We start from the raw sequence: 27,196 nt of genomic DNA on the forward strand, positions 1-27,196 counted from the left end.
AGGAGCTGACGGGTATTCTGAGGAGTAGAATTACGGAATTGTTTGAGTACAGTTATGGATTTGCGTGTGATTTGGGAAATATGATTATTTCAGGAGAGGTGTTGGTCGAAGGTGACTCCAAGGTTTTTTATTGTAGAATAGATGTGAATCGGTTGGTTATTAAGGAAGAGTAGGGGATAGTAAGGGAAGGAGTGAAGGAGGCGCTTGAAACTAATAAGACTGGTCTTAGTTTTTTCAGTATTCAAGTTCAAATCATAGTTTAGCGCCCATTCATTAATAAATATCTTCTTGTATCTATTTGATGGCCTCAAACATTTTGGAGGGATGGAAGGATAGATATATTTGGAGATTGTCTGCAGATCGGTGGTGAATGGAATCAGGTAGATCGTAAATATAAATGGAAAAAAAGGTTTTGTTGAAAGTGAAACCTCTGAGGAACACTTCGTGTCAGAAGAAGGGGAGCGGAAGATTTGTTCGGAAACGATTAGACAAAAAGGAGAGGAACCACTTCAGGACACTATTTGATATGGAAAGGTTTTGAAGTTAATTGAGGAAGATCTTATGGTTAACTGAGTCAAATACTTTCGAAAAATCAAAAAAGAACTAAAATTGATATTTGATGATTGTCTATAGAGGATTGGAGGTCTTGGGAAATTTTCAATAAAGTAGATGGATTATGTTAAGTATGATTGACGAGAAAGCCTCGATAATGCGCGTTCAATAGAAGTAAGGTAGTTGATTAAGATGAGACATAGGGGTGCCAGCAGTGAGTTAACTAAGGATCGTAATCTCGTCATACAGGGTACTATTACTGTTCGTACGAATGAGGAATATAAGCCTGGAGGTTAGCCAGCCGCCGGGTCATGGATGAAGGTAACTTTGTTCTACCGGATACTCTTCGTATAGATACGAAGGGGTATATATTCGTTCTCTTTTGACCGTCTTCCTCATAGTTTAATTTTTTTGTTTATCAGCTCTTTGGAATATTTCCCTCGGTTTTTGTAACCTTCCACTTTTAAAGTGTTTTTGAAGTTTTAGATCGTTCTATTCTCATAATTATGTTTACTTAAACTTGTCATTCATATATCTAAAATAAGTTCTGTGTTTTTAAGGTTTATAATGCGTTTCAAACCGTTTTCTCTACCTTTTGACGAATTCTTAAAGTGTGTATAGTACCCTACATTGTTGTAAAAATATTGTTTATCTCTTTTAATTAATTATTTTATTTTTCTTCTTTAGCTTCTTTAGTCAAGATGAATTGAATAGAAATGTAGTTGTTGTATCGATTATCGAAAAAACATCTCTAAAAAATTTGTCCCCTACTGTTCATTTTTCTAAATTTACTGATACTATTGAAGAATTCATATCCCAAGTTAATGATGAAGATAAAGTCTACAAATCTGTTGTAAGTTTACCTTGGTAATATCTAATGTATATATATATATACATACATATATACATTAAATTTAAATTGATAAAAGGTATTTCTTACTCCCAGTTGAAGTTTTCATATAGAGAGAAGTATTAGTTAAAAACCTGAGTTTGCAGGACATTGTATAAATTTGGGACATACTTAAATTTACTCATTGAAGTTATAAGTCCTTAAATGAATGATTGGTAAAGTTGAGGGTGTGATGAATAACCTTTTTAAAAACTGAAAATAGAACTCTATTAAACTCATAATCAAACTAAATGTGTGCAAAGAATGTTATCATAACAATACTTCTTAGGATTTTTAGGGTTAATGAAAACATATGGGGTCATTAAGTAATAAAGAGAGAATACTACAGAGCCAGACATAGATACTAGGAGTGCATGATATCGAGAGACCTGCAGTTCATCTATGGGTGGTGGGCACTTTAAATTGGCAAGGGCTCAACTACCTGGCTTTAGCGAGCTACCGGGAGAAGATGCAGGTGTAGACTGAGACCAGGAAGGCTTGACAAGGCTGGCATACTCTGGAGGAGGCACTAGGACGGATGTGGACCTACCTGACAGATGCAGTTGAATAAGGCACTTAACCGAGCTCTGGGCTGCACCATAGTTCTAATATACAAAATTTATGTTCCCATTAATTAAATAGACCTCCACAGTTAATTGTATTATAAGAAAATAACGAATAAATTGTTGATTATTGGCAGCAGTTGCCCAGCGCCCTACTCCACTACTGCTGCACCCCGTATACCAGAAATTGCAAGGCAGAAGGTGCAAAAAAAAAAAAAAGTTGAAGGCTCAGGCCTACTTGATACTACTGCCATACTAAATTAGGTTTGTGGTTTAGTATTGGTTTGTTACAATGATCAAAACTTGATAAGATTTGCATTTAGTTGACTTTATTAAAAACAATTCGACCAACAGTTAATGACATCATCAAGAGGTTTGAGTGTTATAGTTGGTTAATACTTTATGTACAATACATGGGGCATCATCAAACTCCAGTGGTTATCAATTTCTAGTTGCTTTTGGTGTTCTACAGGTATTTTATAATTTTCCTCATTGTTTCATACTCTAAATGGCTGCTTAGTTATACTCACAGCAATGAGTAAAACCCACTCCAGACTTAATCCCATTCGAAAAAATCTGGAGAGTCCTGGTGTTCAATCTCTTGTTATAGTGCAAGTTTTAGGCAATGATGCTACCCACTGTACCCCTATAAAATATATTAATAGTTACAATATTAAATATTATAGTTTGTTTATAAAATAATTATATTTTTGTGATTTTTTGTTAATATTTATTTCTTCTTCAGTATGTAATTTTTGATGTTTTAGTGTCAATTCGATGGCTATTTTGATAAGGAAGAAAATGTTGTTTTCTTAAATCTGACTGGACCATTTAATAATAAACATTTAATGAAAACCTTAACTAAAATGGAGGAAGATCTTAAAAAAAATGTAATGTATCATCTTTTCTTGGTAACATTTATATTTTATTTTACCTTTTAGTCATATTAATGTTTTTCCCAATTAGTATGCATAATTTTCATTTATTTGTGTGTAATTTTCTTCATAATACCTTTATTTTTATAAAATTTTCAAAGTATTATATGACTAAGAGATTGGTCACCGTGCTAGGCCCTGGACAATAATTTCCAGCCAAGGTTCAAGCTCCAGTTGAAGATAGTTATTTATTTTTGTTGTATTAGCTCTAGATTGATGCTAGAGCATCTTCTGTCTCTATAAATTGTATATTCAACACTCCCAGAATGAGGGGAAAACCCAATAGTTAAGCACAATGGTGAATACATTGCTTTCTATTACTACTGTTGGTTAAGAGTTAGTACTCCATTTACCATAAAATTTTCTTTGATTTTGGCCTCACAGTTTTATATTTGTATTATAATGTAATGGATTGAATTAAAACTTAATCTATTTGTATAGACATCTTTGTCTATATATTTCACTTAGCAGTTACAACTGTACAGTCTAGACCATTGGTGTTTGTGTATAGTATTAACCATGTATGCTATGAGTCACCCCTTGTATACTATAAGGGTTGTATTTTAGTAGATATAATCCAAATTTAGTGAGGCTGAAACTACAAAGCATAGCTGGTAAGTATTGAAAAAATTATTATATCCAAAAGTAAGAGAAATTTAGTTCACAATCATTACAACTATATCTTACTGTCTTGGTTATACAAAGTGCCCATCAAGAGTGAATGTTATTTAAAAGTTGTATAAATAAAAAACCACAGATCTTTACTAACAATGTGGATATGATGGAAAAATCATATACAAAAACAAAATTCTTTTAATGGTGTTTCAAAAAGAGTGAGAATCATTTACTCTTCAAATTACTTAGATTACTAAACACACATACTGGGAAGGAAGGCTGTCTGTATCATACAGTTGACCAGTGAAGAGTTCCATTGCTACTATAATTTAACTAACAGGGCAGCATTGAAATCCCCACTTTCCTCCGCACTATCAGCCCATTTCCCTGTGATTCATAGAATAAGTAGCTCTCGCTATTTTTGAATAGTATTTTTAGCAAAGGATTTTCAATTATCGTTGTTAAATAAATTTTTTTTCTAGGTCTTTGGTTTTTTCTTTATTTAACTTTCAAATAGCACTCACCATTTTTGACACCCTGTACTGCAACCAGAATTTTAAAATTGATCAAATAGGATACTATTGTTTTTTTAGAGCTGCATTTTACTATTTCTCTAAAGCAGAGGTGTCCAACTTGTATAAACCCACGAACCATCTTTATTCTCGACTTGGGTCTCCTCAAGAAAATTAGGAAATTCCTTAAACAATTAGATTAAAACTTCTCTGAAAGAGCATTTTAAGAAACTATTAAAGTGAATTTATGTATTATAACCTTTCAACTAATGCTCGAACATCAGGAAAGCCAATAAATCCTCACAAAATATGTGTAGCGGAACCCTTCACCAGCCCACTTTTGGTCTAAAGCATATTTTGTGAGACTCAAAAATTTTTTCTGTCTAATGCTCCCTCTAATTACCTCTTAGCTACACTCAATTCTACACAAAATGTTTTGGTCTTATGCTGTGTCTTCCTGATTCTTATTGCTTTTTATCTTAGAATCCCTCCTATTTTTATTAGTATTTAACTTTTGTTTCAGTCCTCTGTCAGGTTTATTTCTATATAGCGTTTTATTTGTGTTAAAAATGTCCAATAAAAAGCAGTGATAGTTTTCTGTTGCTGATAAAATGCTTTAGAACATGATGTTCCAATAAACAAGGATATCATAAGGTGAAAAACATAAGTGATATATGTTTGTAAGGTGTACATGTTATGATGATGTAATAGATGTGCACTTTTGTCAGATAATTGTGTTCAGAGCTTTTATCAGTGGTTTTTATTTTTTTAAACAATACTTTCTTATATATTACAAGAAATGATATCATTAATATGGTTTTGTTATTTTTTCTTTTGTTTTAGGGATTTTTAAATATTTGGAGCAAGATAAAGAACTCTTTTGCCCAGGCTTTACTTTTCATGTTTTCTTTTTCCCATATTATCCTCTTTATCAGCTCCAACTACAGTCCTGACATAAATATCATTCAACTGTTAAAAGTATTAAGCTATGTTAGGTAAGTCTTATATGTTAGCTACTAGATCATAAGAAATGTTTGTAAGCATTAATTCATTACTGACATTAAATTTTCTGTTTTAATCCTGTTTTTACTCTGAAGAATCGATATCTGTAAAAGTTAGCTTTAAATAGAATAATGAGTGTGTTTTCCACTTTGAGCTGGTTCCAAACGAGAGAACCAAGTTTCAATGTTTATAGTTGATAATATTCAACATTTAAGCCATTCTCTCAACAAATCATAATATACCTAGAAATGGGCAGGTAATAATACATATTTCAACATATTACCATCCTTGTTGTTATACCATAGTCTGGTAGATACAAGAAAAGCTTGATCTATTCTCAGTGGCATTGACTCAACAAGCTTATTATACTTTTTATTTTTGTTCATGATGTTACTATCTATAAAAATTGTTTGAGTAAATACACACTGATCTAAATTACTTTATTATTAAACAGCATTGCCCATTATATTGGGCTGCGAGAGGGAAAATGGCGTAATAGCTCACTTCCTGTGGCGTAGGAAAAAAAAATTTTTTTTAGGTTTATTTTTTTATTCAATTTCATGAATATTCTTCCTTTCCATTAATGGTTTATTTTCCTAATGAACTAGGGAATGTTTAGAACTTACCTACTTCAGCTAATATCTCTATTGCTTGTCTTGGTATTATTTTAATTTATTTATTTTTATAGACCAAAATATCAAGCTGCAGTATCTAAAGTACTAGGTAATTGCAATGAATTCAGTGAAGATTGGGTTCTTTATGGGCGCCTTTGTTCACCAAGACTAATTTTTTTGTTTGAAGGATGCCCTTATGAAATATCTGTGTAAGTATTCATTTATAATTTTGAAATTAAATATAACATTATTAAAGTGAAAATATGTTTCTTCCCTTGAAGTATATCTATTAATTTATAACCAAATTGTTGTAGCCTACAATTTATCCAAAAACTATTTTTAAGGTCCATTGACTAAATTAACAAATTAATGGTGTTTATGGTCAAAGTGTTTTTGTTTTATTTTTTTATTATTACTAAGAATAATAGTTAATTTTCCTTTGGCGCTTTCAGTTTCTTAATTTAAAAATTAAAATGATATCATTCGGTCTGCTGTTCTTGTTACGCAGTACAGTATAGTATAGAACCTCTGGCATTTGATGATGAAATGACTAAAGACTTTTAATAGTTTCAGATTGGGTGTCTCAAAACATGAGCTAAAATTATTTGCAAAAAATTTGTCCAGTGATTTTTTTTTTTTTTTTTTATGGTACCTATTGAATTTGTTTTAAGTCTTATTTAACATTCCAAACAAATAATCTCTTTAACTTGTGTCTATTATATCAATTTAATTTGTCTTCAAGCTTAGTATCTTATTTGATCTTTTTATGACATTGGATCAGTGAAAGTCCTGCTATCATTTAGACTCATCAGAAATCATTCGATAAATCCAGTTATTTGCAGTTCAAGCTGCATACTTCAGTACAAACCTTAGTCAAGCATTCAGGAGAGCTAGGATGATTAAATCTTTAATAATCAAGTCCTTTAGTACACTGTAGCTATCAAATCATTTTCTCATTATAATATTGATAATTTTCTTTTTAATCATGTTATTACACAGTAGTGTATTCTAAATATAGTGGGATCGCACATTGTTAATGAGGATAGTATTCGAGTGACTAATCATTCCATCAATGCCTGGCCACTCATTGCAAATGTGGTAAATGATAACCTAAAAAAAAAGTATCTTTTAAAAAGTAAACTAAGGAAACAGTGGCTTAACCAAATGGGGAATCGTCTGGACCTTCCCCTAAATTATACAATAATTTCACTTAATGTTACCTGTAAACAAAAATAATATTTATAACCTTATTTTTATATCATTTTATGAATAATGTAAGTTGATATAGAAAACATTATGTTATATATTTACCAATAATGATCATAAGCAAACTTATAAATATTCTATAATAGACAGTGTATGGTCTAGTCCAATACAGCATAAATAAAGAAATAAAAGGTATGAAATTTATGAAAATCTGATTGTTAAAAACTTCTTTTACAATATGATATTGATGTCAGGAAACTCAATTCTATCAGTCTGTAGCATTATATTTTTATTTTACAGTATATTCATTCTATATGTTCTGATGCTTTTCTTTTTTCATGAACATGATTCATTTGTGGCTTTATCTTTGTTTACAATTTTTTGTGGTTTCTGTTTGAACATGATTTCCTCCATCATAAATAATTTTGTTTGGTTTTATCCAGCTACCAATGTCAAATAGAAATTTATCTTATCCTTCTCTCAGATTCCATTGCTATTGTGATCATATAAAAAAAAATACATAAGATGGTCAGGGTTGCGGTAAAAAAAAAAAAAAATAACAAATAGTTTATAACTATTTTAATGTCCGACGTTTCGCCCCACTTTGCAGGGCTTCCTCAGGGCTGTTAAAAGTGAAAGCTTGAACCAAGGTGTTCAACCTTTCGCTTTGAACAGCGATATATATATATATATGACAAGTGTGCATAGAAATAGTATATTTATTTTCATATTCCAGATTGAAAGACAAAGATGAAAAAATATTTCGTCTGAAGAAATTAGAACATTCTTTAGAGGACCAAATTTATCTTGCTCTCCGTAAGAGTAGGCTTGTGAAAAATGTCTGGTAATTGTTTATACCTAATATTTATTTAAAATTAAATTTAAAATGTTTTTTATTCACATTTGGACTGTAAACTATAAAGTAAATAGTTTACAACCATTTAATAGAGGATGAAGAATTTAATAGAAATTAAAAGCATAGGTGTTAATTTGATATTATTTCATAATTTTGTCTTGAAAATATTGCTGAAAATATTAAATAATTACTGTCCTCTTTTGTTTTCTGTAACATATTAAATGTAGGATTAAATTGTATAATTGTATGATCTTAATATTCCCTTGATTATGACTATCGTCATCAAGAGCTCGGAGAGTGAAGTTATAAAACAATTCACAAAAAAACCTTAGGACTTTATAGTTTTATAAAACATATTGAGTTAGTAAATCAACCATTACTAAAAATTATACAGTTTATCTTTATACCCAAAATAATCTCAAAAGGAGAAAACCCTGCGACCGTGTGTATGGAATGATTGTATGCTGCGATCGCTCGTTCCATTGCTTCATCTGGCTCCAGCCCCTTTGCTAACTGATATACCCACAGATGGTCCACTTGAAGATCACTTAGTGGTGCCTCTACAGTGGGTGTCTCCTCCTGGATTGCTTGAGGTGAGTGTTTGTCATATTTCGCAGTGAGGCATACCTACCTTACAACTACCAATGGTTTCTTGAATTGTGCGCTTCATACCCCACAAGAAGTATCGACGGTGATGATTGGTCTTCCCCTGGTAATATGCGAGGATCACCTCCTTTTGGTGTTCCGCATCACGGAGGGTTTCTTCCATCATTGTACAGCGTATAAACAATGAGTCGACCCCAATTTGTTCCGTCCGCCAAAGACGCCGAATTTTGTCCCACAGCACTGCATTTCCTATGTATAGATGATGGGTTTGTCCGGCCTCCGATGCATCCTTTAGTGCTCTGCAGATTTGGTTCTCCTTGAGACTGGGCTGGGACCATATAGTCACAATATTACTGCTACCGTATTTTTCATGCTCCATCTTCAGTAGCCCCGAGGTTCAGGTTTTCCATATGATCAGCCAACGTTTATCATTAATGATTTCATCAATTTCTTCCATCTCGGTTGGTCTTTTCACTGTTGAGTCTTCATCTTCGGATGTCTCTCCTATGTTTTCTGATCCTTCTATGCTTGGTTGTTGTTCTTCTTCCGGGGTCCACTCTCTCAAGAACTGTCTAGCATGTCCAGAGGGTTCTCCCTGATTATCATCGATCGCATTGACCATTATTGCCCTTGAGAGCCAGTCAGCATCAACATTGTCTTTACCAGGCTTGTATGTGATGTCCATATTATACTGGTTGAGGATCTCCTTCTATCTGGTGATGCCCGTGGATGACTTTCAATTTTCCTACCCACTGCAACGGTCTATGATCAGTGTGGACCCAAAACGCCTTCCAAACCCATAGGGCCGGAAATGCTCCACTGCCCACATGATTCCTAGAAGTTCCTGTTCTAGGGCACTGTATCTGGCTTCCGCTATGGTGAGGCGCCGACCGGCATAGGCTACAAGGGCGCTCTCTTCAGTTTCTTGTACCAACACCACTCCTAGAGCATACTCACTTAAAACAGTTGTGAGCATAAACTGTTTCTCGAAGTCGGGGAATGCAAGAACTGGTTCCCGTTGAAGCTGCTCAATGCATTTCTGGATGTTATATGTTATGTTTGGTGTAACTACTATCTTCCTTCCTTTCTTTAACAAATTATTGAGGGGAACAAGGTACTCTGCCATATCCGGAACAAACCTTAGGTAGTAATTTAATGCTCCTAGTAATCGCTGAATCCCCTTCACGTCTGTTCGTACTTCCATCCTTTGTAGAACCGACACCTTCTGGACCTCTGGTCTCACACCTTGCCAGGAGATGGTATGCCCCAAAAAATTTATCTGTTCTTGCCCTAGTGCTTACTTTTCTTGGGATAGCTCAAGGCCGAACTCCCTCATCTTCTGGAACATGCTCTTCAAGTGTTTCACATGGTCACTCTCTCATTTACTGAACACTAGTAGGTCGTCCATATACACCTGACAAACTGCTTCGTCTAATCCCCGCAAGAATTCGTCCATAAGTCTCTGGAATGTTACAGGTGCGTTTTTCAGACCAAATGGCATTCTGGTGAATTCGTAGTGGCCTCTTTCAAAAGTAAATGCAGTTGTGCGCTGATCCCTGGGATGCATTTTAATTTGGTGGTAACCTGCCTTTAGATCCAATGTGCTAAAAATCTTCACACCACCTAATCTATCAAGTATATCTTCAAATCTCGGAATAGGGTATTTTTCATCGACCGTATTCTCATTGAGTTTATGATAATCGATTACTACCCGGTACTTTTTACCATTTTCGCCTGGGATACTCTTCTTGCGTACTGCCCACAATGGACTGTTATAGGGCGAAGTGCTGTCCACAATTATCCCTTGCTTCCGTAAACTTTCTATTTCTTCCCTAATATGTTTTCGAAGTGCCTGGGGGTATCGCCTCTCCTTTACGTACATCACCCTATCCTGCTTCAATGTGATTTCGTGTACCATTTTTCCTGTACCTCCTAGTACTTCCCCTTCTTTGAAAAAAATATCATCATATTTGTTCAATATTGCCTCTTTCCAATTCTCCCTCTGGTTAATCACACCAACTCTCGCTTTACCATCATCCATGAGTTTCTGTCAGCTGTACCTCTTCCCTCCAATTCTAATATCCCAATGACCCCCACTATTTTTTATCTTTGCTCCCACCTTTTCCAAAAGATCGCAACCAATGATTATCTGGCAGTCTCGAGGCATTTTTCCCCATTACATGTACTGTTACCTTCTCTCTCTTAGCCCCCCAGTTACTCAATTCCATTTCTGTCTTCCCTTCAATGCTGCTGGGCCCACCCAAAGTGATCAATTAATTACATACTCTGACCTATAGTTCCCTCTCTCCATTACTGAATCTGTCTAGGGCCTCTCGGCAGACGATGGTGTTTGAGCTCCCAGTGTCCACCAGACAGCTTACTCCTCTCTTCCCTCATATAATAGGCAAACCGCCATGCTCTCTTCTCACCTGATGGTTCTCCAACTGCAATTGCCCCTCTGTGGGCACACTCTTCAAAACTCTCCTCGTCTTCTAGCAGTTCCTCCAGTTCTTCTCCAAGTCCTCCTATTTTCTTGCTGATCGTTCTCTTGTCCAGAGTCTTCATTTTCTGTCTTCGAGGTCTCGGACAATTCCGTGGCTTCACTCGCGGGTCCATTCGTCCTTCGCGACATTTTCCTCCTTCGTAATCTCTATGTGTTTATCTCCATGGGTTCAGGCTGATTCTGCTCTATCCGCCAATACGTATAGGGATACTGTTGGGCTATATGTCTCTCTGCCCCACATTCAAAGCATCTCATGCGCGGGGCAATGCGCCCTAGATGCCCAACCTCTCCGCAACCATGACACATGTTGTCCTCCCGCCGACCATTGTTTCTTAGTCTGGCTTGGGATGCTCTATTTTTCTGGTTACTATTTCTCTCTCTCCTATCATCTCTGTGCTCTCTCCTTCTCTAAGGGTTAGACATGTTTCTCGGCCTTTGATATTCTATCCGGGTCCACCCTGGCTCTTCTACTTCCATTCAGCCCGCCTCCACCTCCCTAGTGCTTGTCTCTATAAGTTCTTGAGCACATTCCACAAACGAGCAGACTTCCGGCACTCCTTCCTTCTTCCCCAGTTCTTTTGCCAACTGAATCTTCAGTAGCATGGATAGGAATTGCATCCGACCCTGTACTTGAATTGTCTCCATCATCTCGCTGAGTTCATCAGCGATTCTTTTATAGCGTGCCAGGAGTTCTGTGGCATACTGTCCACTAGAATGTCTCGGTTTTTTCATTTCTCTGATCATTATGAATATATCCTCCTCTGGAGTCCACTGTCCTCCGAATGCCTTCTTTAGTCTTTCTTTGATGACCCTCCAGGGGGTATCTTCATCTGTCTGAATCTTATTTAGGATACTTCTTTTTACTCCGCAGACTACCTCTGCTTTCAGTGCTTTTGCATCCTCGCTATCCAGTAGATCCTCTGACAGCTTTGGTTCTATTTGCCCTATTTTAAAATGGGCCTGATTTGCCCAGGCAATCACCCCTTTTTTAAAAATGATTTAATTCTCCAGTCTCTCTGGTGAATTTTTCTAGGGCCGATACCACCTTCCTCAGGTCTTGGGCAGTTGCTGTACGGAACTTAATCCATTCTAGCATCGTGACATGAAATTGTGCTAAAGAAACTTCTGGTAGTGTCTGAATCTCCTCCAGAGGTGGGTTACCTGCTGCTAAGTTTGGTTGACTGCAGCTTGAGGTTGGTTGTTTTGGTCCATATTCTCCAGGTTCAGAAGTGCTCTTCTCACTATTCCGTTACTGGTCATAATTCAAAGAGAAGAATGAAAAAAAAAAATTTCTTTTAGACTGAAAATTACTCCGGTATCTAAAGTTCCCGGGTTTTGGTACCAGTTATCTTTTACTGAGGTAAAACTAAAAATAATAGGAGAGAGAGGAGTGCGAAATGAAACTCTTGAAGTACTCTCAAAGACTGATCTATTTGCGGAGCCAGTCCTTGTATATATATTTGTGCTGACCATGCTTAAGCTACCTCGGTCCCCATATATACTTTTTTATTAACTGTTGTAGTTTTATATTTTTTTTGTGATTCTCAAGAACCACAAATATATATATTATATAGCAGTTGTAATTTTTATTTAATTTTTTGTTCCAAAGTAAAATATAGTTTTACCTTACCTTATTCAAAATGAGCTATTTTACTTCCTTTTTTTTTTTTTTCTGTCTAGCCCTCATATTTATGTGATTGCAGCAGTCGTGCCTTTTTCTCAATTGCTCCAAATGACGAGTTTGTTTTCGTTAAATCTGAAACAAGAAAAGAAAATAAACTCTATGGTGATTTAGAGGAATGTTTTGAAAAACAGCGACAATCTATGTTTGGTAATCAGCGCAATTTTTTTAATTTATGATATTAAAATAATAGTATTTATTGTTATATTAAAGTTGTTTTCTATACCCTGTATGGTTGCTTGTCTATAGTTTCTTAATACTTATAAAATAAATTCATTCTTATAAATTGGATTTTTATTCATCTTTATTTTTTAAGGAAGTTTTTAAGGATTTTATTATTGTTTTTAAAAATAATTTTGCCTTAAGTTGGTAAAATATTGATTTCTTAACAAAATAAATAAATTTTATAAACCACTTAGTGACTAGTCATTTTAATATGCAGCAGAATGATTTCTAGGTAAAAGATTAATATGCATTTACATTTTGTGAAGTTTGATTTGATATATGTTTAGCATTGGGACCACTTCCAGGCACTGTCAGCTAGCATTTTATATAAGTTTAAAATATGTTTATTGACCTGAAAATTAATTTAAAATATTAAAGAAAGATTAATTTATAAGTAGGATTATTAGAATTCTCTGGGGGCTGTATAGGACTTAAATGATTATTTATAGTTTGTTTTTTTTTTTGTTGGCATTGTGGACCATGAAGATCTTTGTTCTTGCAATATGGTCTTCCTACCGATACTATTGCTTGCAGAAGCATAGGCTAGCTGGAGGGAATAACAATCTCACATTGCTATGAACCATGGTTTCCATGGTGCAGCAGCAGACTATCAGTAGCTCCATAACCAGTCCCTTTAGGTCTGATTTGGCAGTGTACCCATTGACTTCAACTCAAGAAATATAGGTCCTACCAGATGCAATAGGACTTATATTTCTTTACCCGGAGCTGATTGTCTATAGACCAAACCTCTGAGAGGCCATTCAGCATCCTGGAAGGCCATAACATGAATCCCAGTTAAAGTAAACAGGGTAGGGTCATCACTCCTATGGGCCTCACAAACCTGAAGATAAGTATGGTTTGTTGAAACCAGAATCAAAAGATTTGATAGAAAAACTAAAAAGATCATCTCGATAAATAAATTCTAAATCGGTAATGAGAGAAGGTATAAGGTGAGAAACGTTTGAAGGAGGTATAGAGAAATTAGGGCCTAAACTTAAAATATTGACGACATTGGGGGGAATAGTGGTGGAAGATATATTATGGCTGAAGAAGACAGGGAGCTTTCTTGTATGCGTATTCCATAATATATCTTCCACCACTATTCCCCCCAATGTCGTCAATATTTTAAGTTTAGGCCCTAATTTCTCTACACCTCCTTCAAATGTTTCTCACCTTATACCTTCTCTCATTACCAATTTACAATTTATTTATTGAGATGATTTTTTTAGTATTTCTGAAGAAGACAGGGAGCTTTCTCGTTTGATAGAAAAGTTTTCTTGATTTGTAGCAGTAAACAGTTGTCCAGATCCTTCATCGCGAGTAACACATGTGCGATCATTTTTGAATTTTTCAATCCATTAACAGTCCTTTATAAAACCTTATTCAACAAACTATCTGGTATGCCTCCTCACCCTATAATGTCCCAAATAAACCCAAAACAAATCCTCTACCTCAACATCTCAAAGACCTCATCCAAACCAAGCGCCAACAAAGAACATTATGGCATTGCATTAGACATCCTTCTGATCGTTGCTCATATAACCATTTCTGTAAACTAGTTAAGAGAGAATTGTCCAACTATCGATCTCAGTCCTTCAATTTCTACCTCTGTTTTCTTTCTAATCTCCACAATTCCCTCTGTAACATGACCAAAATAATCTTAAAATCCAAACACATTTCCCACCCTTTCTGGTGAGATGATAGCACATGGACAGCATCCGACAAAGATAAAGCCGAAGAACTAGACATTCACTCCTTATCCTGATCAAACTGAAACAATTGAAGAACACCTATTGTCACCAACCCCACTCTCCTTACCTCCTAGAGCAGTCACCCCTTTTGAGGTCAAATATCAACTAAAAATGCTAGCTCCACGTAAATCTCCAGGGTATGATCTTCTGACTACTCAAATCCTTCGCCAACTTCCTCTCAAAGCTATAATATTCCTTAGATATCTCTATAATTGTATCCTTAGAATAACCCACTTTCCTGTCCTTTGGAAACACTCCATCATAATTCTCTTTCCAAAACCAGAAAAACCTAATAATCCTGCTTCCTATAGACCTGTTAGCTTACTTCCAATCCTCTCAAAAATTTTGAAAAAATCCTAAAACGTATCCTATCCATAGTTGAATCACTGAGTTTTCCTGCATATCAACTTGGATTCCGCCCTAGGGACTCCACAGTTCAACAAGGCCTCAGAGTCATTAACTATGTCTCTTCAGCTCTTGAAAAGAAACAATACTGTTCAGGTACCTTTCTGGACATAGTGCAAGCTTTTGACCGGGCATAGCATGCCTGATTGCTTTTCAAGCTCAAGTCCATATCTTATACCTTATCCTCCGCTCCTATCTCTGAAATCGCTCCTTTCGAGTATGCAGTGGTTCTGAGTACTCAAACATCTACCCGGTTGAGGTAGGAATTCCTCAAGTCAGAGTCTTGGGTACTGTCCTCTACATCCTCTTCACTGCTGACATTCCCATCAATCCCGTCCTGTTTCTGGCAACATTTGCCGATGATACAGCTATCCTATCCTCCCATCCTGATCCTATAACAGCCTCATCTAATTTCCAAACACACCTCACCCAGATTGAGCAATGGTGCACAACCAATGCTGGATAAAAGTCAATTAATCGAAATGCACCCATGTGACTTTCACCCTCCGCCGCAGCTTCTGTCCACCAGATCCGACACAGTGCGATATCTTGGATTTATCTTAGACAAAAGACTCACCTGAAACCAACAGACTAGACTTAAAAGACAAGAACTCAGCAGATTATTCAGCTAACTATACCGACTGCTGAGAAGGACCTCTCATCTCTCAATAGAAAACAAACTTTGACCTATCTGGACCTATGGACTTGAACTCTGGGGAACAGCTAAACCATCGAACATCTAGTATATCTAATCCTTTCAATCAAAAATCCTTAGAACTTTAGTCAATGCACCCTATTACATTTCCAACCGAACACTACACCATGACCTTCATTTCCCTTTTGTCCTTGACCTCATACCAACCAAATTCTCAAAATTATATGTAAATCTTTTTAATCATCCTAATTCCTTGATTTAATCCTTATCCAGTTTTACCCATCCCTACAATCCACTTCAAAGGCTGAAACGGCAATGGCCAAGAGACTTAATATAAAGTAAACATGGACCATTGCACTTCTGGCAGTGGTCAGATGTTCCACTCAAGTTGAGTGTTTGCAGCTTAAGTGTACTTGCTCATTACCAGTGACGTGGTGAGAGGGATGCACTGGAATATCAAAGAGCTCTGCTCTACCTCTCATACGTGGGGGATCGAGTGAGCTCAGAGATCTTTAGGTCGATAGTGTAAATATTGTCTATAAGAGTGTAAATGCGACTGGTGATTATTTTATTTATTTTTGTTTTTTCATGTACATAGTTTGATAATGCTTATTTTCTTTATTCTTCTGTTTGTATATGTTTAGAGAAAGATTTTATTTATTTTTATGTCATTTTTTTTTCATTTATTTTATTTTAGTTTGGATGTAACCAGTTATCATTATTACTTATTGCCCAACATTGTGGCAGATTGTAATATTTATCAATGTATAAAAATAAAGAGAAGTCCTCACCTTAGACTCAAGTTTTCAATATAAAATAATAAAATTAATTATCATTTTAGAAGGATATAGTAATATTAAGTAAAATAATATTATACCGAATAAATCTTTCTTTTTTATAGGTCATGCTGGATCAAGTGCTTCTGATACATCAGTTTCACCTACTTCAGGTTGGTAGAATAAAGAATTTCTTAGAAATGTTTTAAAAAAACAATTTTCTTTTTCTCCAATCATTCTGTTATTTTCCATGATTTTTTTTTAACTTCTTAATAGAGATTGTTTTAACCTTATCAGTTATTTATAAATTTTTTGGCTAAAAAGTTACCACTGGCAATAAACAATTGACAGTACTGTTCATATATATCAAATTATGCCATTGAAAGGAAAAAATAATGATAATTCTTAAATATGTAATCATTATATTGACTGGGGTAGTCCATGGCTCAAAAAACTTAAGTTCTATGTATTGGGATATTAGTAGAGGATCTTTTTTTAATGTAAATTACTCATTTTACACTATATAAAAACATAAGTTATGATTTATCTATATAAGTTATTTATGCTACATTTTGTCCCTTTCTTTCTTTAGCTGCTCCCTTTAATTTTATCAAAAGACAAAAAGATTAATAGCTTTTTTTACAATTTTCACAATTGATGACTAAAGAGATAATTAATTCACTAAAGATAATATTTTACACACTTTCAATATCTCTTTTTCTTATTCATGATGTCTATTAGGACACAACAGAGAGAGAATAATGCGTATATAAACCATGAAGTTGCAAAACATCACCTAAATAAAGTTGAATTATTGACTGATCCTCAAGACCCACCAAAAAAAAAATATACCTACAACAGTCAAGTAAAAAGTCCATTGATTGATTTCGAAGTGTTGGGTGACTTAGAAGTTTCCGCTAATCTCATTTCTTGGTAATATGGCTCCTATGTTTGTTTATATTGACAGGTTACTGAAGCTGTCCCTTCTCTTATCAATGCATATATTTACTGACAATAAGTTAGACCATCATTATTTACCTGCGAATTTCTTAAGCTTTTGAACTGTTTAAATGAAGCAAACTAATCTGTTTACATTGATTCTTTGATCATTATACCTATCTCATAGAAAACTTGATTACTCAAAGTAAAATAAATGAAGCATTTAGACTTGGCTTACCACTTTTTGAAGCAACATGCCTGATGCAATTGTGACTACTAAGTTTTTATGTACTTCAAACACAGTTTTCACTTTATCAGAAGTAGTACTTTGTTTGTGAGCTTAAGTGGAAGAGATGTTTGGTATTTATTCTTTAATTTCTCTTGAAATTTTGAATAATATTATGCCATTTTTTTTTTTTTTTTTTTTTATAGGTCAATTGGAATCACTTTTGATAGATCCTGCTTCTTCATCTAAATCCACAAGTAAGCTTCAAATAATTAGTGTTTCTTATCTTAACTAAGTTTTTTATTCGTTATTGTAATGATTATAGCTATTACAGCAATAAGTGCTAATTGGTTTGTCATTTTATTGCTGGTGATAAATTATAGTTTTACAAATAGTTGATGTATTGATGGATATGAATGAGAAAAGCAGTATTATATTGCAAAGTTAGGAACTCTTTGAGATGTTATAAGTTGGCCATCATCTGTTTTCTGTGAAGGAACTGAAGTTAAAGACGTGTCTACAAACTTAAAAACATAGATAAGACTTTGAGTTAAACATAACATAAGACTTTGAGTCATTAGTTAAACATAACATAAGACTTTGAGCCATTAGTTAAACATAGCATAAGACTTTGAGTCATTAGTTAAACATAACATAAGACTTTGAGTCATTAGTTAAACATAACATAAGACTTTGAGTCTTAGCAAATTATAAAGGTTACAACAAAGTGGAAAAAAACATGAAATATAACATTTTAATCCATTGTGCCCAACTATATTGGATTGATAGATGACTATCTTGATCATACTTAAATGAATTAAGTTTTAATTAGTAATTTTTGAACATTTTACATGATATTTTGTTTATAATACTAATTAATAATTTACTTTTTTCTAGATCAGGTGGATTCCCTTTTGATAGATTCTGCATCTTCTTCAAGATCCACAAGTAAGTGCTGTCTAATATTGGTTAGCTTGTAAAATAGCATAAATTTTAATTAAGATTTCTATTTAATTCAATTTTCTGAAGAGTTAAGAAGTATTCTTATTTATGGCTTTTCAGTTACAATTAATCTTTTTCTGGCAATATTACTTTATAATATTGTTAGAAAGTATTCCCACATTAGCTTTGAGACCAGAACCATCACTACAATAATTTTCTCTAGACAAGTCAGTAATTATATTTCTTGTAGGTTTTATGAATTATGACTGATTTAATTAGCAAAGTAAAACTTTTTATTTGATTGGTTAGAACATTGAAGTAGAAAGATAAAAATATGAGTCTATATTGTAACTATTTTTTTTTTTTAATTTATGAGAAAAACGAGAATATTTTAAGATATTAGGAATTATATATGAGGATTTTAAGAATTATTAAGTTGATACTTTTATGTTCTGAATTTTTAGTGGATTTATTACTCAAAAATGACATTTGTTATTTATTTCCTATTTTTCAAATTAATTTAGGCCCTGACATCTGGGACTTAGCAGAAAATTTGGAAGGACCTGAAGTTCCAGGTATTTATATATTTAATATTTAAATGTATTATATATTTTTAGCATATATTTAAACATTTAATCTTTTTTTTTTTTTTTAATTTTGATTAACTTATTCATCTTTATCAACTTAGGTTTGCCTTAGTTATATTTATTTTGAAATTGTAGCAATTAAGATGAAATCACTGAAAATGTTAAGTTTGCGTTATGTAACTTTTAATGCTTTTTGTAAAGAAAAGTAGGTAGATGAATTATATTATATACTGTGATAAAGTACTGCTTGCCAAGTTAATTTACTCCACATTTTTAATTTGATTTTATAAAAACTTTTTCTTGAATCCTATCTTTCTATATTCTCAATTATGTTCTCTGATAATGTTTAACATAAATTAAATGCAAATTTTCTAAAATACTAATTGACTCAAATCTGTCCTAACTCTGTGATCTATTCCAAATCACAATATGTTAAATAATTGTCCGTATTTGGTATATCTAGACTATAGGTAACCTGGAGATCAGTGTGTGATATATAAATTAAAACATTAAATTAAGTTTTTATTATACAAGCCAATGTTTCGTATTTAATAGAGGCCTTTTTTCATATACTCTAAACCATGAGGATTACCCACATGTTTGGATTGAAACTTTGAAATAGAACTAATCAGTTACTACTTAACTGCTTTATACGCAAATACTTCTGGATTATCAAACAACTATTACTTATAACATTGTGTCCTTTTATCAAAATAAGTATGACTAATAAACATTATTTGCTTCTGTGAAATGATAATTAAAATTCATTTTATGTTGTTGTATTTAGAGTAAACCATTTAATCCAAGAAGAAATAGTTTTTATGTAATAAAAAATATTTTTAATTTCCAGCTCACTCCTTTAAGGATTTTTTATTGAAACACATAAGAAAAGCTCACAATGAAGGTTTTAGTGATAATATGGGAAAGTATTCAAATCTAAAACCATTTTTTGAGGTAAAATAATTATGTCTTCTTTCTGATATGAATGTATTCAGTGCTCTATCAATTAAAACTTTTGTTTGAGAATTTTTGTGTTTTACAGGTACCTACACTTAAAAGTTGGATCAAAGCTGTTAATAGTGTTTTGTCTGAAGTAGAAAATGAAAAAATTGAGTTAAATAGTGCTTCTTATTATCTGGAAAAACTACTCGGTACTGAGCTTAAGTTTAGTAGTGCACGCTGCAAGAAAGTTTTACCACTGGCTGTAGCTATTTATCAAGAAAATCTGCCATCTCATTACAATCAAGTTACACATGAAAAAAGAGTAAGAATCACTTTTGCTTTCTTTGCCACCTATAAGAAACTTTAATATAATATAAAATAGTTTTGTTGCATAGTTGTAATTATGGTCATGAGTCATTGATTTTTGACACCCTGATGTATTTTTAACCTAAATAGCTGTTATGCTATTATTAAATAAATATTGAAAACAAATAATGAGTTGATTACTTATTCACATTTTCTTTTCATTGGTTTAAGGTTAAACATGCTATGAGTGTTTTTTCACATCATGCTCGTGGACCAGCACAGCAAAAATACATTGAGCAATTAAAAGAAGAATGTGAAAAAATTTGGAAATCCGGACGACAGACCTGTGAAGCCCTGAGTTTAAATAAAAATTCTTGTACAAAACCTAAACATTCAAGTGGAGTTTCTTTAAATGCACAGCAAGGGTAAAATATTTTCATTATAACTGTGAATTGCCAAGTTATGGTTTAAATTTTTTATGTGTAGCAATTATTTTATGCTTGTAAAAATGTACAATTTTTTCAATTTACCCATCTATGTGTAATTTAATATATCAAAATGTTCATAATAAAATGTTTCAACAATAATTGACTCTATTATTATTAATAATAATGTGGTCAAATTAACACTGAGGTTTGATGCTGATATCCACAGGCTCATAAGAACAGCTTTGAGCTTTATACCACTTAATCAGTAAAGTGGTATAAAAGAGTTAGACCTTGATGTCTTCTGTACTCAAAATAAAGAGTAGGTCTATCTGGCTGATGGGGAATCAGAGAAAATTTTTGAACTCCCAACTTTTTGGCCATGAATGTACTAAAAGAGGCCATCAAAGAGTCTAGGAGCAAAGTTATGGGAAAGGCTGCCTGATTCAGCAGATGAATTTCAATTTATAAAATCTTTTTTAAGTGTAAAGGTAAAGGTGGGGCTATAAAGTCTAAAAATAGTTGAGGAGCTTAAAATCAAACCCTTAAATCAAAAGTTTTGGTACAGGAAATACTAGGAAGCTCCAGGATATGAAGAGTCCCCTGGCTTAGATAGCTATTTACAATAGTGTACTGCGGGCTGGGAATTAAAATAAGCTTGAAATATGTATGTGTCTATATGCATGTATGTAGTATAGGATGTTTCAGAGTTGTGTCCTAACTGAAATTATAAATTAAGAATCCAATAAAAAAAAAAATTCCCTGAATGTTTTGTATAAGAAATATTAGATAGTTAAAATAAAATACTAACATGACCTTGTTTCCCTAATATACACAAAATATTGACAATGTAAGGATTAATACTATTTGGAATTAGCACTGGGAACTCTCAATAACATTGATCAGTTTGTTTGACGATTTCGCTCTTCATTCGATGCTTTGCTCATCATTGTGCCTTACATTTATCCTAGTGGTTAATATACCGATATGCTGTTTGTATATAGTTATAATCATCGTATATTTTTTAAAAATATTGCATATTATTTTCAATTAGTTATTAAATATTTTTGATTTTAAGTAATTTATTGAGTTTCTTTTCTTTTCTAGGGAGTCTGAGCATTGGAGTGGTATTCAGTTCTTTTCTAGTTGCAACTGTGGTGCCAAACAAGGGCCTCGTCAAGATCCTTTTACTTTACGGGCTGCTAATTTTGACTTTTATCAAATAATTGCTCAAGAGTGTGGTTGTATACATTTGGAAAAATTTGTTTTTCCTATATTTCAGCCTAGTACTAGTGATTATAAGTGAGTTTCATCCTTCATTGATTTTTATTTTATCAACATTTCGAAATATATTCTTTTCCTTTCATTTTTGCTCATAGCAATTTATTATTATGTAGAATATGCCTATTGGAAATCAATAAAAACTTCTTAGGAAAAACATAAAACTTAAATCCAAATATGAAAACAAGCCTGGTGTCAGATGGACATAGGCACAAATGTTCTTTAATGTTTAACAAGAGGTATTTCAGTTGTAAATCAGCCTCAAAACACTTCTTGTTGTATCATTTAAAATTTGGGAATTTAATGAAACTTGGTATACATCTTTTTTATTGAACTAATAACGGTATATTATTGGTAAATCAACTGTGCTCCTAAGAAGAGGAAGGGTAATTATTTGTACCTTATGGCTATTTCCGGAAATGACTGATTTCAATGAAACTTAGTTATCAAATTTCTTATTGACCTTCTAATGATTCTTTTGTGACTGGTTCTGCTCAGCTGCTGTTTCTGGTGGTGATGAGAAGATTCTTCAGCACTTTAGAAACACTCAGCCAAACTTTAGGAAACTATATAAATGTTTCTTATTCTACTTCTTTAGTGGTAAATCGGCAGTACTCCTTGAGAGAGGGGATGGGTTATTGGAGCATGTTAGTTATTGCAATATTTTATTTAATGCTTATTATTTATGATGTTTTTAGAGCTGCAGATTTGAGTAATCCTTCATCACATCTTGATGCTTTTGGTAATAGTATCCAAGATCTTCAAAATGATTTTCAAGAATTAAATATTCCATCCGAATCCTTAAGTATTGGTAAGTACTTTTATGGGTTCAAATTTTCTAAAAATAATTATTTCATTGATGTTATGTAAGTCATTCTTGTGTACCTTTATCAATTTGTATATAATGAGGTGAATAAACTTTTAAACATTAGTAAATAAGTAGTAATGTAAATAAACTCATTTATTATCCTTTAGAAGTTTACATGTAATTTCATATTTATTACATTATTAATTTTTAGCTGAATAATAACTTAAACCTTAAAACAATTATTTTATTCTCTTCATTGCCTTCATAATTCTATTAACATTATCAATATAGATAAAATGTTGTGACCATTATCAATACAAATAAACTCTTGTTATAATTCGCAAATTGTTTATGTTTAGTTTTCAGCATTATATTTAATTATCTTAACTTACTTCACCATAGCATTTTACCTTGGTCTGCTACTATCTTTTTATATATTTTTTTCTCTTAGTACTAATTTTATTTCACTATGGTATTTTTTCAGTATTTTATTTATTAAAATGATATATTCAGGATTTATTTCTGAGAAATATTGACAGTCAATTCAGTACATATACATATCCCCATTTTTATTATTCTTTTCATATCACTCTATCTTTTACTTATTCTTTATTGCTCTGTTCTACATTATATATGTATTTATTTACCTTGTAATACTAATTTACATTTTACTTTTACTATTTTCATTTATCATCAGTAATTTCTTTCACAACAGGATATTTTGATCAGTTAATTTTTTACTTTATTAGTTATAACTTTCAGTATCTTTCTATAATGTAACAGTTACTACTCCCTCAATATTATTAATTTATCAGTTTATTAATAATAACTATATCAATCATTATATCATCTTGGCTAATTAATAGATCTGTTTGGTAATATATATTCTTTTTTATCAGTTCTTTACTCATTACTATATCAGTTAATACATATTTTGGTATTCATCTTTAACTTCCTTAATTATTTCTTTCTTTAGTTTGTTTGTATGGATGTGTTTTTATTCCTCCATATTTATGTCTGTTTTATTTACATATCATTTTTATACTCTTACATTAGCTTTACCTGCTCGGCATCTTTTCATTTTAGCTCTGATTAAGACCTCCATTATTGGTTTAAAAAAAATGTTGACCATTAATAAATATTTTAAACTATTTTTGTTTTTCTTGACCGCTACCCAAACTATCTCCTTCTAATTCACATTCCGTCAATCATCTGTATATAATAAGAACAATTTCAATATTTTTGTTAATTTGGTGTGCCAAATTGGCCTATTCCAATATCATGCTCATCTGCACTTTTTAATTTAGTTCAAAGTTCATTATCTATTTTTTGTTTTGTTCATTAGTTATGAAAGATGTTATGGCCATTTATTTCGTAATTTTATTGTTATTGTAAATACTCAAGTTTAATTATATAAATGTAAATTTTAATGATAAAAATTATATTTTTATATTTATAAAAAAGTGTATATGTATGTAAAATCGTGTTATTCTATAAATTCTAAATCTTTGTGTGTTTCATTAATAAAATTAATTAACAGAGACCTCTTGGATGAGCAAATATAAATATAGTTGTAAGATAATTCTGGATCTGTAGAATACCTATCACTGGTATACTTGGAGTTTATCAAACCCTGTTGAGAAGAGGTTTACCAGGTTCCCATTGGGGCTCTACCAGGATGTTTACTTAGTCTACAAGTAATTTTTAAAGTTGTTGCTTTAATATCCTTCCACCTTTCTTTCCCAGTACCCACAAGCTAATGACTGGTTCCCCTAAAGTTTGTTACCCACTGGATGAAAAGATGGCCTAGTGGCCTTGGTCAATAATATTTGGATTGGTTCCCTTCAGTATTGTGGTAATACTGAAAGACTGCTGCCCTTTTGGTTAACCTTGTCTATTCTAGCTTCTCAATCCTTATTCCTTCCTACCTTCTTATATTGATAAGTCTATAATCAATATTTTCTATTTTTGTTTATTTATTTTATTTAGTATTATCAACATTATTATAACTTATAATTGAATCACTGTTTGTAAGTGCTTCCTTGTATTTTTGTGTTCAGTACTAAGCTAACAAACACATACACATATATATTTTAATTTTTTTTTTCTTTTAAGGAAAAGTTTGGACAGTTGATGAATCTGCACATGGTAGTGATGGTACAATGTCTCTCCCCCTCTCAGCATTATATTTTGATCAAGCTAGTAATTTTATGTTAAACTGTTATTCAAACAATCAGCATGGTATGTATTATTATGATTAATATTGTACCTTTTAAAATATTTGGCAGAAATATTCAGTCAAAATTATCATTTTGTTTCATAAAAAGTATGAATCAACATATTTTTAAAATATTGAAAATCCATGTTTATGCATATTTTAGTTTCGTTTAGAATAGTAATGGCTAAGATAAAAATGTTGGGAGGCTGCCAGAAACCACGTCAAAAAAAGTCAGACATTAAATAGTTAAAAAACTATTTGTTCTTTTTTTACCGCAACCCTGACCAACTTCTTCATATTGTTATTTTCCTTTCTGATTTAGGTCATTATAGATTCAAAACATTTATACATTCCATGTATGCTTTTTTACATGTCCCTCAAGTTATTCCAGTATTATTTCCTAATTTTATTCTGGTTTTTTTTTTCAAATAAAGTATTTGTATTCTTTAAACCTTGGAGGGAGTGTGGGACATTGTCACTGGGATTATTAAGTGCTTTTAATTTAGTGGTTCTCTTCCTTTCACACATTGTTAAATATTCTTCTGTAAACTATGGTTTGGAATTTATTTATCATATTTATACGTATTCATTAATCATATTATATTGTAATATGACAAATCAATATTATTAATAATTAATTAACTATTATATTAGTAATCTAAATATTGTTATTATATTATTGATCTAGCAGGTATTAATATAAGTTAATAATTTACAGAAAAGCATTTAGTCCGACAGGCATCCACAACTGAATATCTACCTGGGATGGTTCATCTTGAATCACCAGTTGGGTTACTTCCACAGTTCCCTTCATGGTCATTGCTATGTCGAGGACCATCCAGTCTTTATTCCCATAACTTAGGTCTTCATGATTATCCAGGTTTCATCACAGGATCGTCATATTTACTACCTTGGGATGTTTCTTTTAGGTGATTTATCTTTTTGTACTAATATTATTACAACAGTAATGAATGTATTAAATTGCAGAAACTTACATATTACAAAATATTTTTAGTAAACAGGCGGTCCACGTACTTATGTCAGGTTCCATTCCTTGGAAAGTGATTCCAATTCTATTCAAGTCTAGTTCTGTTTGAGAAAAAATGTAAAAACGTATTTTCAAATCCATTTAGAAAAAAATATCTTTTTTCTGTCTTAAAGTATTATTTAAAAAGCAATTTTCAGTTAACCTGTTTTTGTTTTTTTTTCTGATTTCAGTGGTTGATAAATTTCTATCTTTTAATTTTATGACTTTATTTTTTATTTGTAGCATAATTATATGTCATTTTCCAGAAACCCTATCAGACGGAATGCTTTAATCCCTCATTTTTCTTTTTATATTCCTTAAGTGTATCTTCCTTAACAAGAGCTGGAATAAATTGAAGAAAAAACATTGCAAAGGAAGAGAAGAAAGATTCCTTGAATTATTGTTGGTGTAAATGCATGGAATGTTCACCCATATTGGATGTGATTGTTTCTAGTTGAATTCATCTCTATTTGGGACCATTGAATTTATTTATTTCTCACTCATCTCTTTTTAAATTAATGTAATAGCTTTATTTTTCATTTGAATAAAGTTTTTTATCTGCTCTGCTCAGTAAAAATATTTAATTTATTTTTTCTGAGATGTAATTCTGAATTATCTTTGGCATAAATTGTGGACTGTCTGTTTTTGTTTGTTATAAATTCATTCTCTAATTTGAAATTTCATTGATCCCTAAATAATTTATGTATTTTTTATCATTAGAGAAAAGGATATATGTAAGTCAGAAACAACAGAAGTCATAAAGCGTACATCGGATTCTCTTCACATAATTGCTAAAAATACTACTGGTAGTAAGAAAAATCGTTTTTCCAAGGGTAATGTATATTAACAATTTAACTTTGAATAATTTTGTAGAATAATGATAGAAATAAAACTTAGTGGAATTAATTTCCAAAAAATTTTTATTTTTTTTTTATAAAAATTAAAAATAAACATTCATATTTTATTCAATACATTTATAGTTTTCAAATTTTATTGCTGACCTTAAAAGTTAAAATTAACTCTAATCTAAAGGTCAACAGATCTTAACATGATTGAAAAACTTCAAACATTTATTCAACATTTTGATTCACAACTATGAGTCTGGGATCCTCTTCAGGTCTGTAAAACCAATATATAAGACAACAAAAA

At 32.3% G+C, this 27,196-nt stretch overlaps 1 protein-coding gene across 3 annotated transcripts in view; it reads left to right on the plus strand.

The window, feature by feature from the left end:
* Positions 1–1,015: 1,015 nt before the first annotated feature.
* Positions 1,016–27,196, plus strand: part of LOC106692949 (nonsense-mediated mRNA decay factor SMG8) — a 40,957-nt gene continuing 14,776 nt past the window's right edge. Inside the window, exons 1-19 of one of the 3 annotated variants that reach the window (XM_014439223.2) lie at positions 1,016–1,163; positions 1,240–1,405; positions 2,772–2,894; positions 4,910–5,061; positions 5,757–5,891; positions 7,625–7,732; positions 12,557–12,684; positions 16,472–16,519; positions 17,718–17,768; positions 18,409–18,459; positions 18,978–19,028; positions 19,891–19,994; positions 20,083–20,304; positions 20,520–20,713; positions 21,821–22,015; positions 22,693–22,805; positions 24,918–25,043; positions 25,739–25,949; positions 26,768–26,880. In XM_014439223.2, coding sequence (XP_014294709.1) covers positions 1,120–1,163; positions 1,240–1,405; positions 2,772–2,894; positions 4,910–5,061; positions 5,757–5,891; positions 7,625–7,732; positions 12,557–12,684; positions 16,472–16,519; positions 17,718–17,768; positions 18,409–18,459; positions 18,978–19,028; positions 19,891–19,994; positions 20,083–20,304; positions 20,520–20,713; positions 21,821–22,015; positions 22,693–22,805; positions 24,918–25,043; positions 25,739–25,949; positions 26,768–26,880 — 2,335 coding nt within the window. In that variant the 5' untranslated portion in view covers positions 1,016–1,119. The remainder of the gene's footprint in view (positions 1,164–1,239; positions 1,406–2,771; positions 2,895–4,909; positions 5,062–5,756; positions 5,892–7,624; positions 7,733–12,556; positions 12,685–16,471; positions 16,520–17,717; positions 17,769–18,408; positions 18,460–18,977; positions 19,029–19,890; positions 19,995–20,082; positions 20,305–20,519; positions 20,714–21,820; positions 22,016–22,692; positions 22,806–24,917; positions 25,044–25,738; positions 25,950–26,767; positions 26,881–27,196) is intronic. The other 2 variants (XM_014439224.2, XM_014439225.2) reach the window with 2 other exon arrangements.

The sequence above is a fragment of the Halyomorpha halys genome, unplaced genomic scaffold (assembly GCF_000696795.3).
Source record: "Halyomorpha halys isolate HHAL.00 unplaced genomic scaffold, Hhal_1.1 Scaffold79.1, whole genome shotgun sequence".
Taxonomy (NCBI): domain Eukaryota; kingdom Metazoa; phylum Arthropoda; class Insecta; order Hemiptera; family Pentatomidae; genus Halyomorpha; species Halyomorpha halys.